This window comes from Phoenix dactylifera, chromosome 1 (assembly GCF_009389715.1).
Source record: "Phoenix dactylifera cultivar Barhee BC4 chromosome 1, palm_55x_up_171113_PBpolish2nd_filt_p, whole genome shotgun sequence".
Taxonomy (NCBI): Eukaryota; Viridiplantae; Streptophyta; class Magnoliopsida; order Arecales; family Arecaceae; genus Phoenix; species Phoenix dactylifera.
The window spans coordinates 11867028-11887644 of NC_052392.1; the positions used below are offsets into that span (position 1 = coordinate 11867028).

Sequence of the window (20617 nt, forward strand, 5' to 3'; positions counted from 1 at the left end):
CAGCCCATCTCTTTAGTTTTTCTATCGAGATCGGTTTCTCGCTGAGGCAGGACTTGCATGCGGCAAGAAGATGAATGACCTAGAGCGAAATATTTGTCGGAATGGGGGCTTGGAGTACATTGCTTCCCGGCCCAACTAGGACTCCTCCGTCGAGTGTGTCGACTCTGGTGAGATCATTCTAGACTTTGGCGTCGTGAATGGTGGCTAACTTGGCATGTTGGTTAGTGACTAGGCTGAACAGGTCTGCTATTTGCTGTAAGCCTTGAGTTACCATAGTCAAGGCCTGCACCTATTGTACAAGCGGATTAATCTGCTCGATGTTCACATGTGCAGAAGGTTGTGCCAACAGAGCATGTTCTGTGCTTTGCCGTGAGCCTCGTGAGGCCAGAGCTCGGCATTGTGAGGTATTGGATGCCCTGCAACTCCTTCGTGATCTCACGATGATAATTTCTCTCCTCTTTAGATGTCGATGCAAGGGGCCTTCCTCAAGCATGGTTAGTGTAGTCGCTAAATTCTGCACCAAAGTTGGCAGTTGCTCGGCGTGCTTTGAGGTTGGAGTGAACTGAAGAGATGGTCAGATGGGGCCGCTGTGAAAACAAGTTGAAAACGTTGAGGCCAACCTATGAAAAATCTACTAGCCGGTTCATTCCAAGATCCAGCTTTGATGAAGTCTGTAAACCACAAATACTTGATAGGATCCCTGATAAAATTAGCCAGAGCCTGCAAGTATATTTTGATTTTCAAATCACAAATACTTGGTTTCTTCATTTGATTGTGCAATAGAATAGGCATGTCTCTTCTTTCATGACTTATCAATAAGTGCAGGCATCACATGAAGTGGGAATGGTTGAAACGTTACAGGTACAAGTATCATGTTGTAATCATAATACCTACTCTTGCTGACAATATTTCTCCAGGCAATATTAAGAAGCCACCATTTAAGAACAAGCACTGCATTAATTTGATCACATATCACTTCCAGATCCATTCTCCAACCTATCATCATCGCAGATTGAAGTGCCGGAGGAATGAAAATGCCCTCCACCAGCTGGGAAAATCGGGCATGGTTGCTGGAAATCTGAGCCTGAACTTGACTCAAGTATATGATGAGCAAACACCAGCTCCATCTTCCCATTCCCTGGGTCACCGGCTCCCCGCTGCCTCTTGATTCGCCTCTCAGGTTTCGGGCTCTCCGGAGAGCCAGCACGGCAGCTGGAGTCAGGCGTCAGAGGCTCACGGCGGGAAGAGAAGGAATCATCACGGGAGAGGCTCTTGAAGAGCCCGCCTGTGCCTCCATGGTCCCCACTAGCGGCCTTGTCTTGACGTGGGGACTCTGAGGTTGGGGCAGGGGTTGAGGGGTCAGTCTTGTCGGAGTCTTGGCAGTGGTCACCTGAGATGGGGGCAGGAATGCTCACACCTGGTGTTTCTGCCAGCACGCCATTGAGCCGCTGTTGTTCTTCAATGATCTTCTTTAGATACTTCCCTTGGGCTTCTATCCTCAGCTGCAACTGCCTTTGTACCTGTCAAAAAGCTTTAAAACTAAGATCATGTAAAACTGCACTTTATCAAAGCATGTCACTCCAATTTACAGACTATATCATGGCATTTTAGGTGTTTTTGGTTCCCAAATAATTTTAATCTGAATAATATCATGCCCTTTTCCCGCAATTTGGAGTTGTTCTAATGCATCTCCTTTCGTTGATGTTACCAATGAAGAGGAAAAAAGGAAAGGAACTGATATATCTATGCGAAAGTGCATGTTGAAGCATCAACAAGTGAAAAAGGTGACATCAGCAACAATGGACAGAATCTAATCTATTGGTCTAGTGCACGTGGCTCTTGCCATTGCCGGGTTTAGGGAGAGCCAGACGCGCACAGCCTTATCCTCACGTGCCGAAAAGCCGTTTCCATGTTTTAAACCTACGACTTCCAAGTTACAATGGAACAACCTTACCATTGCGCCAAGGCTCATCCTTAAAATCTAATCTATTGCTGTAGAAAAAAATATATGAATTAAAGTGTGCATAATGCCAACTTACGAAATGCATTAGTACCAAACAATCAGAAGAAAATTTTGATTGTTCAGGAATTACTATAAGTTGGAGCTTTATTAACATGCAGGAAATGTTTCTGACTACACTCTACCTGGGATACATAATATGGCTAGTCCTATGCCGCTACTTGCAAATTATACAATAAATATGTTACACTTGCATCATTACAGTTATTAATGACATCTGATCCAGACCAACCAATCAACCAACCACATTATGGACTTATAATCAAAGCTGAAGTCCTGCAGCATAGAGGTTCTTAACCGCTACTTGACCATTTACCAAAGATAAAAAGAGCAACAGGAAACTTTAATGATGGTAATTCTGCTCCTAACAGTTTCCATTCAAGGGAACAAGCATCATTTGGTCAAGTGATCCAGCATATGATGATAATGCGCATTATATAAGGTGGTATTTCAATGGAATTGTACACATGCTGGATACTTTGTCTATTGTTAGTGATGCATGTGTTTAAGTTTAATGGTTGATAATTCATATTATTAGTTATTTATCTGAAATGAATAGTGCCTTTTTTACTGATAATGAGATGTCTTCTTATTAGGAAAGAAGAGCATTTACTCAACAGAAGAAGGAATCTACCACATTACAAAAAGTGGTTCTATAAATAGAATACATCCTGTTCATCATTTCTTCAAGAGAGATGTCCTATTTACTATATTTATACCAATAAGGATATGGATATTTCAATTTCTTTACAGGCTGGATCAATTGAAAATAACAGTACGAAGCAATGATATGAATTGATTTTTTTAAGTTAACATATAATTGGTGATGGTCATACTACCATCTATACACAAACATTCGGAACCACCTGAGAGGAAAAGTTTCCTCCATTAAACTATAGGTCTGTTTATTTGTGCAATAGTAAGTGATGGCTAGGCCTTAACTTTAGACATTCCTGACTAAATGATACACAATGGTGGGTGAAACATCGAACTAATAGGGTTGTGCTACTATTTTCAGTCCTGCTAGAAGGTGGGGCCTAGCAGGTATGTAAGTACATCAGGATTCTATTTGGCCTTGGATTCAGTTTATGCACTCACACTCAGAAAAGGAAGCAAGGAAGGAAGGAAAAAGAAATGAAATTGAATGAAAGATGCATGCAGCTGCATGAAGCTGCTTCTTCTTTTTTTGTCATACATACGACATTTCCGTAAAATTTTGAGCATGGTTAATGGAACAGCAAGCAAGTTGTTGAAGCAATTTTGATCTAGTATCTGTGAGAGGCAGTTTTCTTGCTTTTGTTGATCTTGATGAATTGCTCAACTGTTTGATTCATTACATTAGTTTATCATGCATGCTGTGCAATGACTTCACTTGCTCATCAAGATTAGTAGAGGATAGATTGTCACTTCTGAAAATGTACGGGGCTATCCTGGTTTACCATGGAATAGGGCGCACCGCCGTCCCACCTCGTCCTGACACTCGGGACTGGCAATATCCCAAGACATGCCAATCAGGATGCTGGGACAATAGCGGGATGGTCTTGTCCCAATCTTAGGATGTTACCCTATACTAGTGTCCTGCAAGACGTCTCACCAGAATTTGATTCCATATCAGTAAAATAAAGAATAAAGAATCAGGGGAACATAAAGGTAGAATAGGACCAAGCATGTCCGTCAGCCTCTCCAATAGTTATGATAGTGACGGAAAAAAAGAAGTTAAGGCATTCTAAAATCAACAAACCACTATAATTCACAGAACCACACACTAGGCCTCTTTGACATAAAACCATCATAGATTATTACTTTTCTTGAAAGCAAAATTGCCAGGCATCCAATAAGTATTTCTTTGTTCGAGAAAATTTAGGTCTGGCGTTGCTGTTCTATGCCCAAAATAAAAATTACACAAGAAGCACAGCAGACAAATGCCAACAAAGTGAGGATGAAGAATCCTTAATTGGTTAGTTCATTTTGGTGGAATGCAAACATTAACAACTGAAATCATATTATGCTCCATTCCTTGTGTAACTTACGCATTTGTGGTGGATTAGTCATAGAAGTACCATATATGATTCTTGCTCATTAGAAAGTTTATCATTCAAATTCATTGTGTTTAAAATATCTCACTTGAATGGGGTTCTCTTATGGCTTGATCTTGAAAATCATTAAAGGATCTGCCTATACTGACATCACAGTATCCTTTTCATGGACTTTATCTCACTATAGCTTTTTGATTAAACTTAGATTGCAGCCTCAGTGACTCATGTTTACTCAGCTTGACTATCACATAACAATTGAAATCACATAAATTTGAATTATCGTATCATATTTACAAGAACATATTGTTTAACTTGCCTCTAGTTGTTCGTGCAGCCGTTTTTGCACCTCCATCTGCAACTTAAGTGCTTCAGTAATTTGCATCCCTCTGACATTAAAAATTAAGAAATTAAAATGAAAGAGTTCGGCCTTGATTGCATACCCATTATTTGATTAACAATATGCATGAAGACTAACTTGAGAAGAGAGACATGGAGAAAACAACAAAGCTATAAAAAATAAACAATCAGTTTCATTATTAAGTCTAAATGATGCCGGAAAAGAAAAAGGAGCAGACAAATAACTCAGATTGCCAGAGAAACAAAATGCATGAAAAGAAAATTACACATATACGAACACAGTTCCCCTCTGTCCCCTTACCAGTTATGACCATGGTCTCCAAAAAGAAGGGTCATAGTTATGAAGGTTAAAAAAAATTGATACTATTTAATAGATCATAAATTCTAGATTTAAATGTGAGTAACATGAACAAGTAGCAAGAACTTAGTTAAAAATAAAACTGGAGTCATTTAGAAGTGAGCATCAAACAGTGGGTGCCTGTGTCTAGGCCAAGGTTCCCACAGCAAAGTTGATAACATAAACTAGTTTTAACGAGGTGAAATTCGAGTTCCGTTTGAAAAATGCAAAAGGGATCAGCACCAGTTATTTTCCATGTTGATTTGTGCAATAAAAGAACAAATACGTCATACTTACGAGGAGTTTTCAAGGCCTGAAAGTAGGTCCCCAGGATCTTTCTTTTCACCCTTTGAACCTACATGAATGGAAACCCTGTTAGAATTGAACCATATAATGGTGATCAAAGATTCAGCATTTCAGGTCCTTGTTTTCATGTAAAGAAATAGCTTTCATGATCAAACAAAAAGTAGAGACAAAGCTTGTCAAACCTTCTATAAGGCTATTTCGAAACGTACCATCAGATGAAGATTCAGGAACATATTTTGCAAGCCGATATTTCTGGATGCATCACAAATATGGAGTCAGGAAAAGCACAAATAACTAATGGAGAAGAAGAAAAGCCATCGATGCAAAATACCTGCAAATGACTTTTCACATGGTATATGGTTAACCCTTGTACTCCCATTATTCTGAGTACACCTTTAGGAGTGGCTCCTGTCATAGTGTGATGCAATTAAATGACCACATTAGAATTGACAAGGTTATCATGCATTAACGAGGTAAATGGAGTCTCAAGTTTTACCAGATAAACCAAGCTGCGCATCTATCATAAAATTCTAAACTTAATTGGCTCATTTTATAGATGATTGAGTCTTGGTTTACTATTTTGATTCTCCAAGAACTACATATGTGTGTGTGTATGAACGTACGTATGTATCTATATACCTACATACATACGTATATACATATCTATTTTCCTTGACAGAAACAATGAAACCATTAAGCAGCTAAAAATTACCTAACCATGATATCAAAAATAGTTAAACCATTAAGTAGCTAAAAATTATGTAGTCCCAATATCTTAGGATTTCAATGAATAAAATGATCACACATATTGATGCAAAATATGAGAATATGAGGACAGAGTCAAGTAGCTGAAACAAGAAACTCCAGCTGGTGAGACTGAAAAAACCAAGCACTAACTGTCAGGTCCACCAAGTTGCGTTACAGCATCAACAAAGCGTTCATGAAGTTCATGTGTCCATCGCAACCGCTGCCTTGAGGCCAGATTAGGGTTATTTGGGTCGGTCCCTCCGCTGCCTGGGCCCATATTGTTGCCAGTTAACTCTAATGGCTGGTCACAAGCTAGTGGATTGTTGTGAGCTGAGCCTACATTGGAGATAAATTTTGGTTGATACATTTATCATATCTGTGAAAACAATGACAGCAACTGATATCAGCTAAACATAAGACACTGAATGATTTGGCAGAATGTACAGAGATAAATACCAAATAGTGTTTTGTATCGATAACTATATAGATCGGAAATATAAGAAGAGATGAAAGTAGACTCTCACAGAAAATCACAGATAGTTAACATTCAATCTGACAGAGAAATACAATAAGACCATGTCAGGCATCTTTTATGCTATTGCATTCAACAGAAAGCAACCAGGGAAAAGATATATAAATTTAACCTGGCTAGAAGTATGAGGAGAGATTACATTAATCCCTCCGCATTTACTACAAGAACAAGAGTAGCCAACAAGAAACTGCCTTTATTGCTCGAGATTCTCTTACAACTATCTGTAAATACCAAAACAAGTTTATTTATAAATACATTAAATAGATGCATCAGAAACTAGCAGAGTCACACATTAATTGATGAATTTGTATTTATAAACACTTGAGATGCACAAGCTGAACTAGCATTTGGCACTAATGGAATATTCTACATATCAACAATCTGAAACAAGAAATTGGAGGAAATTTTAACTTTTAGGTATTTCTAATACAATTTATCTATGATAAGAACATTGAAGAGCTCAAAATGCACTTTCAACTTCCATTTTCTTCAGTCCTTCATTATAAAGGAAACTTATACCTTTTTCATTGTTTTTTGGTATATAGTTAAATTATATAACTCAAGCCATGTCCAACTAATTCTGAGGTGAATGCTTAAATAACAGGAGGCCGCAACCTCGTATTACAAGAATCAACTTTTCTTGTCAGTAAAGTATTACTATGATAGTCTCCAACATCTCTTGGATTTGGAGCATTTTGAGGAACTTTATCCAAACAACCAAATTTTGAGGCTTAATTTTCACATAACCAAATCAGACTTATAGAGCCATTGCTGACAAGAGATGACTTTTTTCAACTATGTCAAGCTGGTTACCATTGCAAATAATATAAAATCAAAAAATGTTACGCTGACCCTGCACAAAATTTCCCCAAAAGCTGCTCAATTAACTTTTATGATAGGTGCGAGAATCGGCCCAAATTGGGCCTGTCTTCAGCAGGCCTAACCGACTTCAATTCAAATTCAAAAAAAAAAAAAGGATCGAAACAAGGGAATCATGAACCCCATCCCGAGCTCCAACCGTGGGGATAAGGATGCAGGGCGTAGCCAGTGAGGACTCCACGGCGTCAGTGTAGATGGCCGTCAGCCGTTGGGTCCATTGCCAATCGATGAAATGCCGATGTTATCCGCCATTGAGCCGAGTTTACCCTTTCCAGAATTTCCTTATCTAAATCCCTAAATCCCCTTCGTTCCTTGCAATGATCCACCACCAAGCTTAGATCCTCTCCCCTCTACCTTTCTTCCTCGCCTCCGGTGGCTGCCATACCACCACAGCCGAGCACCGCCATCCAAAACCCCATTCTTCCCTCTCAGAGCCCCCCTACTCTGCTTTCCCATTCGAGATCTACCACTACCTGATTTTTCTCCGCGAATGCTCCCACCTTCGGCCAAGGTTCGCCACCTCTGCCACTCGCCGGCGAGTTCTCTTCCCTCACCCTCTTCCATTTTTCCCTAAGCCGAGTCCCTATTCCCTGATTTTAACCCAACTCAAGACCTTAGTTCCTCTTCAATCAACCCTGTTCTTGGACCGCCATCGTCCTAAGCTGTCGCCAGCTATTGTCGAGGACCCCCGGCGTGCTCACCGTGCCACCGTCGGACCACAACTCCTCCTTTCATTTTCTCTGTCTTCCCTTTTGAATGACACGAGGAAACTCCATTTTGCCATCCATATTTTACCCAAAAAAAGAAAAAGAAAACAAGACATCCATCACCTGATGTGATATTATCTCTTTAGATCGGGTCCACAATCCGACTAGGCTTAGACCTTCCCCTAATGGTCGACTAGGACCAAATAGACCAGGCTTTTGATTAGACCCAGACCACGCTTCTCTCTCTTTGCTTTATTCTCTTTTTCTCTCTCGATTGAAGGCTAACAGCTTGTAATTTCATCTAAGTTTGACATAAACAATCAAAACTTTTGAGAGCAGAAAGCTCCTGAAAGGGCATGGCATGTACCCTACATAGGTTGTTATCACTAGTACTCTTTAAAGGTCCAATTATTTCAAAATATTAGCCGATGCCTTCAGCTAGTCTTGCATTCTATTGCTTCCTCTCCTAAATTGCGTCACCAAAATTTGCCTATCAAATCTGGTTGGCCAGAAATGCCTGGACCTTTGGTGAGAAGTGTCCTCCCCCTCGTTTCGTTGTGGAGCAGGCACGGGTTCAGGCTTTCGAGATTGTCCAGGTCTTTTGGTCGGATGGACCCGTAATAGCTCGGGGCACCTGGGGCTCTTTTTTTGCAGTTGCAGCACCTCGGACGGTGTTTTTCACCTGGGAGCCTCCACCTCCGAGTTTCTTCAAGGTTAATTTCAACGAATATATTTTGGAGAGTGGTAAGAGGGGAGGTGGGGCTTTTGTCATCAGAGGCCTGGACTTGAGAGCAGTTGTTGCTGGTGGGCGCCAGATTTTCGAGGTCTCGGTCTCAGAGGCTGAGTTGAGGGTGGCTTCGCTGGAGCTGGGCCATGCCTGACGTGTCCTAGGTGCTAGAGCAGTCCTCTTTCAGGGGGACTCAGCTATAGTGATCAGCTAGATTACAGGGAGCATCGGCGGTGTGCACGGGTGCCACCCCCTGTCGCGCAATATCTGGAACATGGCCGAGGGCGTGGAGTTTCAGACCAAGCATGTCTTCAGAGAGGCGAATGGGGCCACGGATTGGATGGCCTCGTATGTAGCCGACCACTCTGAGAGTACCCTATAGAGTGGGGAGAGGAAGTTGCCTATGGCACTTCGCGATTTGTTGTTTTCAGATTTTGTTGGATGCATTCGTACTAGTTCTGTATGAATCATCCGGTTAAACCCCCCCCCCCCCCCTCCTTCCAAAAAAAAAACAACATATGAAGGTGCAGGAAATTCAATCTTAGAATCTGGAGACCTATGAAAACATAAGACTGGCTATGGAGACAAAGGGAAAGAACCCAAGTAAAAGAATAGGTACTGGATCAGTGGCTATCAATTTACTGTTCTTTATTAGCAAAGACCACCGACCAGCAACAAAAAAAAAAAAAAAAAAAAACAGTAATTTGAGTGCCGGAGGTTAGCACTTAAAGGGAGACCCTTCACAGAAATCTAAGAGAAACCTAATGAAAGCAGTTACACCTTAGCTTCTTGCCAGGCCCTTAACTTCAATGCCGTCAAGGGTTTTCTCATCCGTTAACGGAAAGTGATGGGAAGATGGGTTCTACTCCTCTGATATCCCCTTTTCTCAAGAATTAGGTTTTGGAGCAACAGTCTTCCAGAATCATTCGAATCACAACTCAAGATTCCAGGAGAGAGATTAAAAAAAAATATCCAAAAAGGACCAAGAAAAAGGAAGTAACGGAAAATAGAAACCCACAATTGCTCCAGGTTTTGGGGGAAAACAACATTGAAAACCACTTTCCTCGCAATAGATCTCAAACACCATCAATTTCTTCCGAAAAAACAACACAAAGCCACTGTTCAAACGCCCCCAATCCAACCAAAATGGCAAAAGAAACTATAAAATCCACACGGAACAAGAAACAAGAAAATGAAAAGATTGATACCCGGATCGGGAAACCACAGAAATCATTGGAATTGGGAGCTCCGGAGGTATCAAAAGTCAAAGGATTCCAGGGGCTCTGCTGCGACGGAGAACTGAATTGACCGGAACAAAAAGAAGAGAGCAGAATTAAACAGATAACACCAGATCCGGTAATTACCAGCAACAATAATCGGATCCTTTTGGTAAAAATTAAGAATTATTGAGAAAACTTATGGGAGTCAGGGAGGGTCATTTTCTTACGGGCTCGGAGATTCGTCGAGCTTCGGCCAATCAAAGAGACAAGCGGTCAAAATATCGAACGGGCGTCGCTTCCGTTCTTATAGCCCTGCCAGCGGGCAGGCCCAGGGGCTGCTCACTCTTCGGACACGGGCTCCTACGAGCCTCTCCCACTGATTGGCCTCGAATAGCGTACGTGGCACTTTCCAATTCGTCATCATTTTGTCATTTGACTCCGGTGGCTTGGTACGCACGCAGCGAGGCTGTTTGAAGCTGGGCTATCGGTTGAAATTTGGAATGGTTTGGGACGGCAGCTGACGGCATATAATTTCGAATCTTCCGTTAGGGAGGGACGGCCTTGTTCCGACAAAGCTCGGAGAGAATTCGATATTTTGTAGGGTAGTTGGCGGCTTTAATAGTCTAATTTAGGGGTTAAGCGGGTCATTTTCTTTAATTAAACAAGTGTTAAGGGGGTGATGTATAAGAAAGCTGCAAGAAGCTCTCGAAGTGTTTGCTATTGAAGATCGCTAGGGACCATCGGGATGAATGTGGATGGTGATGACGAGCACGATGATAGCTTTTTTTTTGGTACAACGGCTACTCATCTCATTCTGGCATGAGTGCAACTAGCAAAATCAAGTAAAAAAAAAAAGAGAAAGCGATACAGAGATGCCCCTTGACAAGACCACAGGATCTTTTTTGAATGCTAAACAGCAAAGAAGGCAACCCATACAACTGCTCTGTTCGCTTCCCAATACATATGTACAGCCTCGAACGCTCTACACTCCTCCACCATCCAAAATAAATCCCACAGCAAAGGGTGCTCATCCCCCTTCGGCCCCCACTTCATAGCCTCTCGATCACCAAGATTGAGTTTCCCTTGAAAATGATACGCTCTGCCTCTAAAATTCACATAGCATAGGTAATGCCTTTCGATGCTGCCCTGAGCTCCACCCCTATAGTTGACAGTCTACCGGTGCTTCACCCCCTAGCAGCAATCAGTCTAGCATCATGACTTCTGATCACAAATCCTACCTCTGCTTTGACACCATCGCCACAAGCGCTACTGTCGAAGTTTACCTTGATATAGCTAGAGGGTGAGGGCCCCAAGACATAAGAACGAAGCTGGAGGCTGTAGCAACAGAGTGAAGGTCCCAGATATCCTTGGATATCCTAGATGAAGTTTCCAAGGTAGTCCCGGTGAGCTCAACGACCTGGAAAGAGGCTTTCTCCACTATACTCCTCAGGGGCTCCCACTTATCTTTAAAGACCTGGATATTCCTATCAAGCCAAATGTGATACGCCAAATAGGCCCAAGTAATGCCCCATAGTATTGTCCAAGTAGGCACATGTAATGCCCTCTGATTACAACAACTCAGTTGCTTTTTCTATATATATATTTTTTTTGAGGGTAAACCAGATAATTTAAACCATTCAATAAAAATACAAACATAGAAATTAAAAATTAGAATATTTATAAAATAGGCAAGAAGATCAACTATGCAGCATCATAATATAAGTCTAGTTTAGCTAAACCCATAAATCGCCATCCAATCAGTTGTATTTTTTATAATGGTAAGGTGCCACCACCAGAATTACTCATTTGTGTTTGTGGACCATGGCAAGCAGAGGATATGGAAAAAATATGGGTACAACGCATAGATAGTAGGTTACATGCTAGTTAAAATTTGGAGTCAATGAGTCCTGATTATTAAATGTCAAGTGAATTACTTATGGAAGTTAGGTTGCCCTAGTAAGAACTCATAAGCAACGGGCTTATTGAATACATCCTTGTGTTCAATTGCTTCATATTCACATCAAGAATAAATTTCCTTCCATTGCAGAGTAATCCTACGTTCGAATCTGAAAATGCTCGAAATAAGACAGATTATTTCAAAATGATCGACATAGGAAGTCATATCCAAGGGAAAAAATAAACTCAAAATGTACCCATAATTGAACGTCCAAGGGGACCAAATCATGCTAGGACTTGAGCAAATATGACCAATCTTTGATGGATTACAAATGCCTACCACATTTGTCTGGTGTTAGCAACCAAATGCCATGATCAGTTCACTAAAATGAGCACTAGAATGAAATGGAGATTTCAATTTTGGCCCATCCAATGAAGGGTGGAATCGTATTCCCTTTGGAATCATATTCCTTATAAAGGAACAATGATTCTACACTTACATGGAAGAAACGATCATTCCTACAAAAATATGAATAAATGATATTTTTGATGATAAACTAACTAGTTATATTTATGGTATAAACAGGAAGAAATAATATTTCTGACCTGAACTAATAATCAATAATTACGATATAAAATAAAATACATAAATTGATAAAATATTTAATTAAAATATTATTTGTTAAAAAAAGCGATAATAATATATAGCATGTGTTGTAATATTTGACATAAAGAGAATTCTACAGTGTACATTAAAAATGACAATATAGAATTATAAAACCATTAAATAATATCAAATAAAATGATAAAATATATTTGATAAATACTAAATGTAAATAAAACAAGTAATTAGAGTAGAAAAATATACATAAAATAAAATATATGCATTTAAAATAAAAATATAAAGCAAAGAGTACAATTATTATAAATTAAATGCCCCTCAAAAGAATCATACCAATATCTATTATAAACTTAGTTCTATTGCTTAATTAATGACTATTTTGTAGAATGATATAAAATTGGTTACATTCTAATGAGTAGCTAGACAAATTGAATATTGGAATTCAATTCATCTTTTTTTTAATGCATTCCTTTGTTTCAAACAATGGAATGGAAATCACAATTTTTGATTCCTTGCCTTTCATTTCCAATTTGTTTTAATTTCCATTCCTATTCTTTTCAATTCTTGAGAATCAAACACAGCATTAATATCTTCGCATCATCTGCAGAACCCATGATACCTCAGCTGAATTGCACTAGAACAAGCATAGTCCGAGATCAGCTCCTTTGCCAAATGAATTGCATGGTCGAGATTCCAGAATCAGTTGCTTTACCAGTTTCAGGGTAACCACAAATTATGTGTACTTTCTGAAAGCCTCACCAATAAACCTCACCTGAAAAAATGTGCCAGCATATATTTCAAGGGCTGATAAGAAAGATTCTCCAAAGACCATGATCATCATGCCATGCTCGACCTTAGTAGGAACTTCATAAAACATCCATGGAATAAGATCTCATCATCTTTTGAATAGATACAGTAACAAACGTTTTGTCATGATGTTTGGTTTTAAAAGATGATGATTGTTTTTTTTAAGCACATGAAATGGACATCACACCTGTTAGAAATAAACTCCCATACATACTTCCAACAGAGACACCTAATCAATGATAGAGGCACCTATATTCTCAAGTCTATAGCTTGAAAGTTTGATACCTTTCTGTCTTACGCTAGGCAAAACAAGTTCATTCATTTCATCTTTAGCTAAGCGGAAAACTCCAAAAAATCAGGCGATTGATATCATAACAGCTAAAAGTATTCGGTAGAGCATCAAAGCCTGCTTCTCCTGCAAAGAAGATATAACATTGAAGGCAGAAGAACCAAAGAGAAATAAGATGGAACCTTTTTGGTGAAAAGACATTAGGAGTCCCACGTGAGAATGTTTTAAGTCATCCTTACAAGAAGACAAACATTTTGCTCGACTTCAGTCATTGGCCTGGCTTGCTTGTCCCTGAAAGTTAAGGTAAGGTTTGCCTACAAGATTAGAGGAAACAATGCCGTTGTCTTTAATCTTTTTAGTGAGGGTTCAGCATAACTTGCGTTTTAGCTCAGGGGCCTTCGGGTAAAAGGACTGTCCTTCAATAGCCGAAGAGGGGGAAGTCTTGCCCCCAGGGCTGTGCAAACTAATTGCACCCAGAGATAACTGATGAAACACTGAGGGGCTCAGTGGGTCGGATGGGGAGCACATGACCCCAGTTGCCAGGTCTGGAAGGTCATGCCCGGTTCCGTTGAAGCCACTTGATGCAATTTGCTCTGAGGCTATCTTGCATGCCTTCTCTAGCAACGAATCGATGTATTTATGGTAGGCTTCCATTCGGATCTGCACATGCTTCTGCACCTGGTCAAGCAGCGAAGCAAACCTTTAGTACATTCTGCTTAAATAATCAGGGCTCATAAGAAACTGTGCACATAGGTATATCAGGTTAAGATGAACCAAGTATTAGGGATTCAGTTGGCAGAATTAACTAAAAAGCTGGTTGATTTCTTATCATATAACACTTATAGCTAATACTAAATTTTGAAAAGAAGACTGATATTCGGGTTGGGAACTGGTAGTCTTATTGTTGGATTACGATTATCCAGCCGAGTTTCTAATTGTTGGACCTTATCTCATAATGTAACTCCTGCAAAGATTAATCTTCACTATTAAGAAAAAAAATAATCAGTTATATCTTGTGCAACCAGCCCAAGGTAGTTTGCTTCTATTAGATGATTAGTGACAATATGGGCGACGTCTTCTAAAGTTCATGTCAAGCCCCAATGAAATGGAAAGAATTCAGATAGGAGAAATCAGGCTTGATACTTAAGCAAGCAAGATGCATAAGAACACATCATGGACCAAAATATACAGAGTAACTACACAAACAATTGAAAGAGGACTATATAAATTTTTAGTCCTTTAAACTGTGAATACATATGTCTCAACAGAGAACAACACAAACAGTTTGATAAGTTGATATGAATTTCAATGAACATAATAATACTGTCTTTACCAAAAAAAAGCTGCAGAAGAAGAAGAATATAGTAATACCGTAGGCTGAAAGCAGTAGATTTGTCAAATGTCATTTAAATATCCTACGAATGAAATATGTGGTTCCAGATCCCTTTAGTCTGCTTTAGGTCAGCTCATAACAGCTCAAACTTAGTAATATGGAAACCCCACCATAAGAGAATTTTTTATGGAAACCAGTAACACTTTTGAGAGGGAAAAAGGGCTTACAAAATAGTTGTAGGATTAAATAGAATGTCACTCCAACAGTTTCTGATGATAGTTAAGAGGTGATGCAGAGAACATTTAAAGGTACAGAAGCAAAGAAGAAAAAGAATTACCGAGCAAAAGAAAAGAAAAGGAGTTACCTCGACTTGTTCATGCAGTCTTCGTTGTACTTCCATTTGTGCTCTTAGTGCCTCTTTGACTTCCTGACCCCTACAAGCAGCAAAAAAATTAAGTGTATGTGTTTTGGCGCTTTACAATGAATTCATGCATTATGCAACTCTTCACACCATTTATCCATGATCAACACTTAACAAACATTTAAACAAACTTCTTCTGTTGCAACATTTTTATGAAGCATAATATTTCAGAAAAAGATTATTTGAAAGTGTGATCTTACTCATTCACATCAGGAGTAGGCAATCTCGGAGACAAACCACTGCTGCTTGGGTTTTCTAAAGGGTAGGAAGCTGAAATTTTGAGATCCAGAGCATAAGAACATGTTAGATCAAGGCTCAGCATAACCTAGTAGTTTCTTTTGACATGTAAAAATGAAAGAGCAAATATGTATCTTCTAAAGTGGATTTGATGCTAAAGTATAAAGGTCTTGGCCATACTACAGTATAGTAATTTCACTAAGAAATGATAATTGAACAATTGCATTCTGCTGCAATTAGCAGCAGTTTATGACCCTGGTCCAAATTACAAGCAATGAAAGGAAAGATATTGACAATTTATTCTTTTTTATTTGAAAGGCACAGCTGTAGGGTCCCAGTTTAGCTGGAATGCTTAATCAAGCCAAGTAACCAGCAGAACTAAAAATTGTTTGAAACAGTTGACCTTGATTAAAGGAGATAGTTTGTTTCCTATTAATATTGAAGAGGAGTAAAGGCTAAGCTCCCAATGTAAAAATTTCATAGATCCAGTGTGCCATCCATGTAGTCCTGAAAAATAAGCTACATCTGCCTGTCTGTTGCATCACCTTCTCTCCACAATATAGGCAGGCATGATGCAAAATGCTTTAGATGCGAAGGTCTTTTATAGCAACCTGAATGGCGGCCCTGGTTTCAAGTGCCAGTGATGCTGATTCTTGAGACACCATAAGCAACACTAGGCCAATGTGGGCATAGCAAATATTTGACTCTTTTAATGTTTCCAAGTTAAGAAAAGGGTTCCTAAACCTCTTTTTTTTTTTCTCTCTTTTGGGTTCAGCATGGCATGACATATACCATGCTGTCTAGTGACTGGCATACCCTCCAGCTCTCATAGTTACAACCTTGATGGCAGCTTGGTGACCTCAAACATTTTTATGCACTCATCTGACCTCGGCCTTGTCCTTAGGCCAGTAAAAAGCTCAGAATTCCCACATTATTCGATTTATAACAGATATACTAGCTTGAACTAAAACTTAATCAAGCTCAAAATCAGTTTGACTGCATTTGAAGACATCTAAGGTATCTGCACATAGCAAAAGGATGTTTAAGTTAACTCATGTTGCTCATTAAGTTTACTAGAAAATATGTCCCTAACATCTTGTCAGTTAAAATAATGATGATGATGATGATGATGATGATGATAATGATGATGATGATAATCAGGATGCAACAAACTGGTACAAAGGAGAACATATTGACAAACATGAATTGGAAAGGAAGGAAAAGGAAAAAACTTAAAAACCTACCATCTTTGGATTGATCAGTCATTTCTTTGCCAGACTGCTTGCCTAATCTGTATTTCTGCCAAACGTTAAAAATGAAAAAAGTAAGCACTTCTGTATAGCAGTAGGACTACACTTACCTGTAACTGCAAGTTAATTACAGAAAGACAAAAAATTCACCTATTAGGCTGAAAAAAAAAAGCTTTGGAAAACTGAGATGTTAAATGATTACAAAAATACCTGAAGATGACTCTTCAGGTGGAAAAGAGTCAGCCCCTTCACACCCATTGTTCGCATGATAGTCTTTGGTGTTGCTTCTGCATAAGCAATAATGCGTTCAACCATATAATAATACATAGAGCTATAGTCATATCAGAAAACTCAGATCCTAAAAGTTAAATAAGCTTTTCAGAATGATTGAAAGAATCTTCCATTTGGCATTCAATTTTCATGCATAGAAGATGACAGTTTCTTTTTCTTTTTTTTTTTGGCTGGAGGAAGACAATGGATGTTTACCATATGGTCTCATACATACAATGCAAAAAGAGGAATATAAAGATGAATGTTTCAATCATATAGTCATTCCCAAAATCATCTGACAGAGAATGACTCTTTGCTTGGAAGATGTTGCATTAGACCACAAATCACAGATCAACTAACATGTGTAATTTTACCAGCGGACAGCATTAAAGGAGTAAGCATTAAGAGAAATAAGCAAAAACTATCAGCGTGGAACCAATTTTGACTGTCATTTTTTATTAAATTTAAGGAACAACCATAGTAATAGCTTATAACATCTATCAATATGGTAGAAGGGTCTAAAGTAGTATGCAACACTGGATGCAGTAATGCAAACAAGACAGTGCCAATAAAGCATAAAAAAATGCAAAAAGTACAATATATGACACAAGATAGAATATTACTAAGAAACTAGCACACATACTAAATCTGGTGCCCCTATGATATAAAATAACAGACACCATGACTTTCTGTAATTGAGGTATGGTTACCATGAAAGCATAGAATTCTTGAGAACATTAATTTTCAAAGTCAAAGTAAACTGTAGAAGTATAACCTACAAGTGGTATCAAGACATCTGTCTTTCTTCCAACTAACAATGTTGATTGCATCAGAAGATTGTCATGTAAACTGCCTAGTAACATCCAAGCTAGGAAGACAATAATAAACAAGCACTGAACTATAAAGTAAAATAGCTATCATTAAACTAGCATAATTCATAACATAAGTTGTGACTTGAAATACAAATAACCTGCAAGCTGATTAGCACAAATTTGAAGAAATCTCAAGATGGAATAGACTATGAGGTATATAGAAAACCAAAATTGGTGCACGACTTTGATAACAACCATATAACTTGCCCTGTTAACTGATGCCCCCTGATGCATTTTCTAGTTACACCACCCCTCTTTATAAAACTCAGATGACATTGCCGGAGGATTCAAGTTTTGTAAAGAAAAACCATTTTTTATAATAAGCATAGAGCATGAATGCTAAAATTACCAGGTCCAATGGGTGCGATGGAAAAAGTAATATTTATTGGTTGTGGGGTAGGGTGTGGGATGCAACACTGCCATCATCTGCTAAGTTGAACAAGAGATCTTGATGGAGCAACTATGATATGTATTCATTGATGTGCCGTCAAAAGTGCACAAAAAATAAAATGAAAAAAGACCATAATTTTATCAAAGCAGCAGTTACGAACTTGATCATGAAATTAAGTGGATTTGACCAACTCTCTTTCGACACAGAAAGACAAAACCCATAAATGTCCCCCAGAAGATTGTTAGGAAATACCAAACTTACATAGACAATATTGTAATATGCAATAAATGGAAGTTGTTAATCACCATTAATTGATGTTACACTACAAATAAAGGATGAAAAGAATATCAGTAGAGATACGCTGCAGTTATCAACCAATGAATTTCCACGTAAAATAAAGGAGTACAAGGGCACAAACAAAGGACCCAAATCTAGCAGGTAGCATCTAAGCCCCCAATCGAAACATTTTGGATGGCAACATCTGAAATTTATCTCGGCACTCAATCCAAAGCCTAGAGAAGTGGAATTCGGCAGACAAACAGTAACAGTGGAAGGAGAAAATAATAGATATATCCAAACTAAAAATCAGCAAATCACCAGTTGAACACAAAAACTATCACCAGAATACTCCAAATTTGCTGCTCAATGTAAAACAATATGAGCAAACAATGAATGAGAATAGAAACCCAACTAAAATAACAGCAGATACAGAAAAACCAGGTGCCTAAAAACCCCTTAAAAATCCAAAGATGCGAACTTTAAGGAAACAAAACAACAAGATCACCGAACAAAATCACAATAAAAAGATGGACATACCTCGCAAGGCAGCAAATTTCTATGATCTCTGAGATATTCAGTAGGGGGGGAAAAACAAATTCTAGAGAGGAAGGAAGAGAAAAAAAAACCGACAAATTTAACGGAAAAAAAAAACACGAGGATAGGAGACATACCAACAAATCACAGAATACAGAAGAATCCTTCTTAAAAAATTGCGCATTCCAATTTGCTACCAAGACCGTAAGCGAGAAAGAAGAACTTTGGAGGAGAGAGAGAAAAAGGGAAAAGGCACAAACTTTCTGGCCCTCCGAGCTGGGTGACGGCGTCGACGAACCGCTCGTGGAGGTCGGCCGTCCATCGGAGCCGGGGCTTAGGGTCCGCCGTGAGGACAAGCCTCGGGCCGTGGGCCTCCTCCTGTGAAATCGAAGCTTCCGGGCGGTGAAGCACCCCAGAGAACATCTCCTTTCGAGGAAAAGGAGGCCTTTTGCCCAAAAGGCAGCGAACCTAGAGGAGATCAATCAATAATAAAGAAACAACAGCAACAGGGGAAGGGGAAGAGAAAACCCCCTTGGGCACAGGGGGAGAACCCTGTGGGTTTTTCTATTCTCTTGCACCTCAGCTCATCCGCAGGCAGTTTAGCGCAGAAAGAGAGAGGAAAAAGGGGAAGGTCGGGGGTGGACTCCCGGCTCTTAGCACGGCTGGTGGTTGTTTGTCTCCGTGGCTTTGGTGTGAGGCGAGATTTGGCCCTTTTTGGGTCTGGGACAAGTGGAAGAAAGTTGGGATTTTTTTAGGCTTCTTGTTGGTGTTTTTTTATTGGATATCAATGGGTGATGGAGATTTGAGGGAGCCAATGGGAGAAGTCTTAGTTTCTGGAAGATTACAGGGTGGAGTAGCCATGTGAGAGAACCTTTGGCTTCCTTTATATAGTTGTTTTTCTTTTTATTTTTGTCCTAACTCTATATAATGTTGATTGTGTGAGTGAGCTTGCTTAGTACTTAAAAATTTATATATATGTACATGAAAAAACTCTTTTGCAGTGCATGAATGCTGTGTGAGTATCCTTTCTTCTGAATGCTTGATTGTTATGTTGACTATTAAGTTGTAGCAGATGGGAAATCAATAATCGATTACATGATTCCCTAATTGATGCCATGCTTTATTTAAGTGATGTGTGGAATGCGAATTTTTGTGGCCTTTATGTGGGCATGATTGAAGGCATATATATGTTGCCATTGATTGAAATGTAAGATAAAGACTTGAGATGAGTGGACATAACTACATGGCATAGGATGACCATTGGCAATGGAATTTTCATTTGTTGCTTGTTTGTAAAAAAATTGTCTAAGATCACAAAATTGTATCACATCGACTACAATCAAAATACTTCCACCCTAGTGAATTGCGCGTAATATGACTTGAAAATTTTAAAATCCAGCAAAAATTCAGCCACAGTTGTATGTTGTTTCAATGCACTGCAAGCATCTTCAAGGTTCATCTTTTACTTGGCTTTTCCCATGATATACAGTTGATTTATGATACTTAGAAGCATCTACTTAATGACATAATGCAAAACCTTTTGCATTA

The 20617-nt window shown here is 39.1% G+C and overlaps 2 protein-coding genes across 11 annotated transcripts; both read right to left on the reverse strand.

The window, feature by feature from the left end:
• Positions 1-701: 701 nt before the first annotated feature.
• On the reverse strand, positions 702-10192 carry LOC103710656 (myb family transcription factor PHL7-like). Of its 10 annotated transcripts, none has more exons than XM_026806063.2 (9): positions 10096-10192; positions 9857-9947; positions 6448-6556; positions 5954-6179; positions 5388-5464; positions 5266-5308; positions 5048-5105; positions 4373-4442; positions 702-1520 (listed from the first exon to the last, which is right to left on the reverse strand). In XM_026806063.2, exons 4-9 carry the CDS (start codon positions 6168-6170, stop codon positions 966-968), a joined length of 1020 nt encoding a protein of 339 aa, XP_026661864.2. In that variant the 5' UTR covers positions 6171-6179; positions 6448-6556; positions 9857-9947; positions 10096-10192; the 3' UTR covers positions 702-965. The 10 variants fall into 10 exon arrangements, with proteins under 10 accessions (XP_026661864.2, XP_026661865.2, XP_026661866.2 ...); XM_026806065.2 differs by having other exon boundaries at positions 732-1520; positions 5954-6139; positions 10096-10191; XM_026806067.2 differs by having other exon boundaries at positions 732-1520; positions 5906-6179; positions 10096-10191.
• Positions 10193-13609: 3417 nt separating this feature from the next.
• On the reverse strand, positions 13610-19754 carry LOC103710657 (protein PHR1-LIKE 2-like). The gene is made up of 6 exons (XM_008796494.4): positions 19330-19754; positions 16934-17010; positions 16718-16772; positions 15437-15506; positions 15180-15249; positions 13610-14160 (listed from the first exon to the last, which is right to left on the reverse strand). The coding sequence occupies exons 1-6, from the start codon at positions 19490-19492 to the stop codon at positions 13849-13851; spliced, it is 747 nt and encodes a 248-aa protein (XP_008794716.1). The 5' UTR covers positions 19493-19754; the 3' UTR covers positions 13610-13848.
• Between the last annotated feature and the right edge of the window lie 863 nt (positions 19755-20617).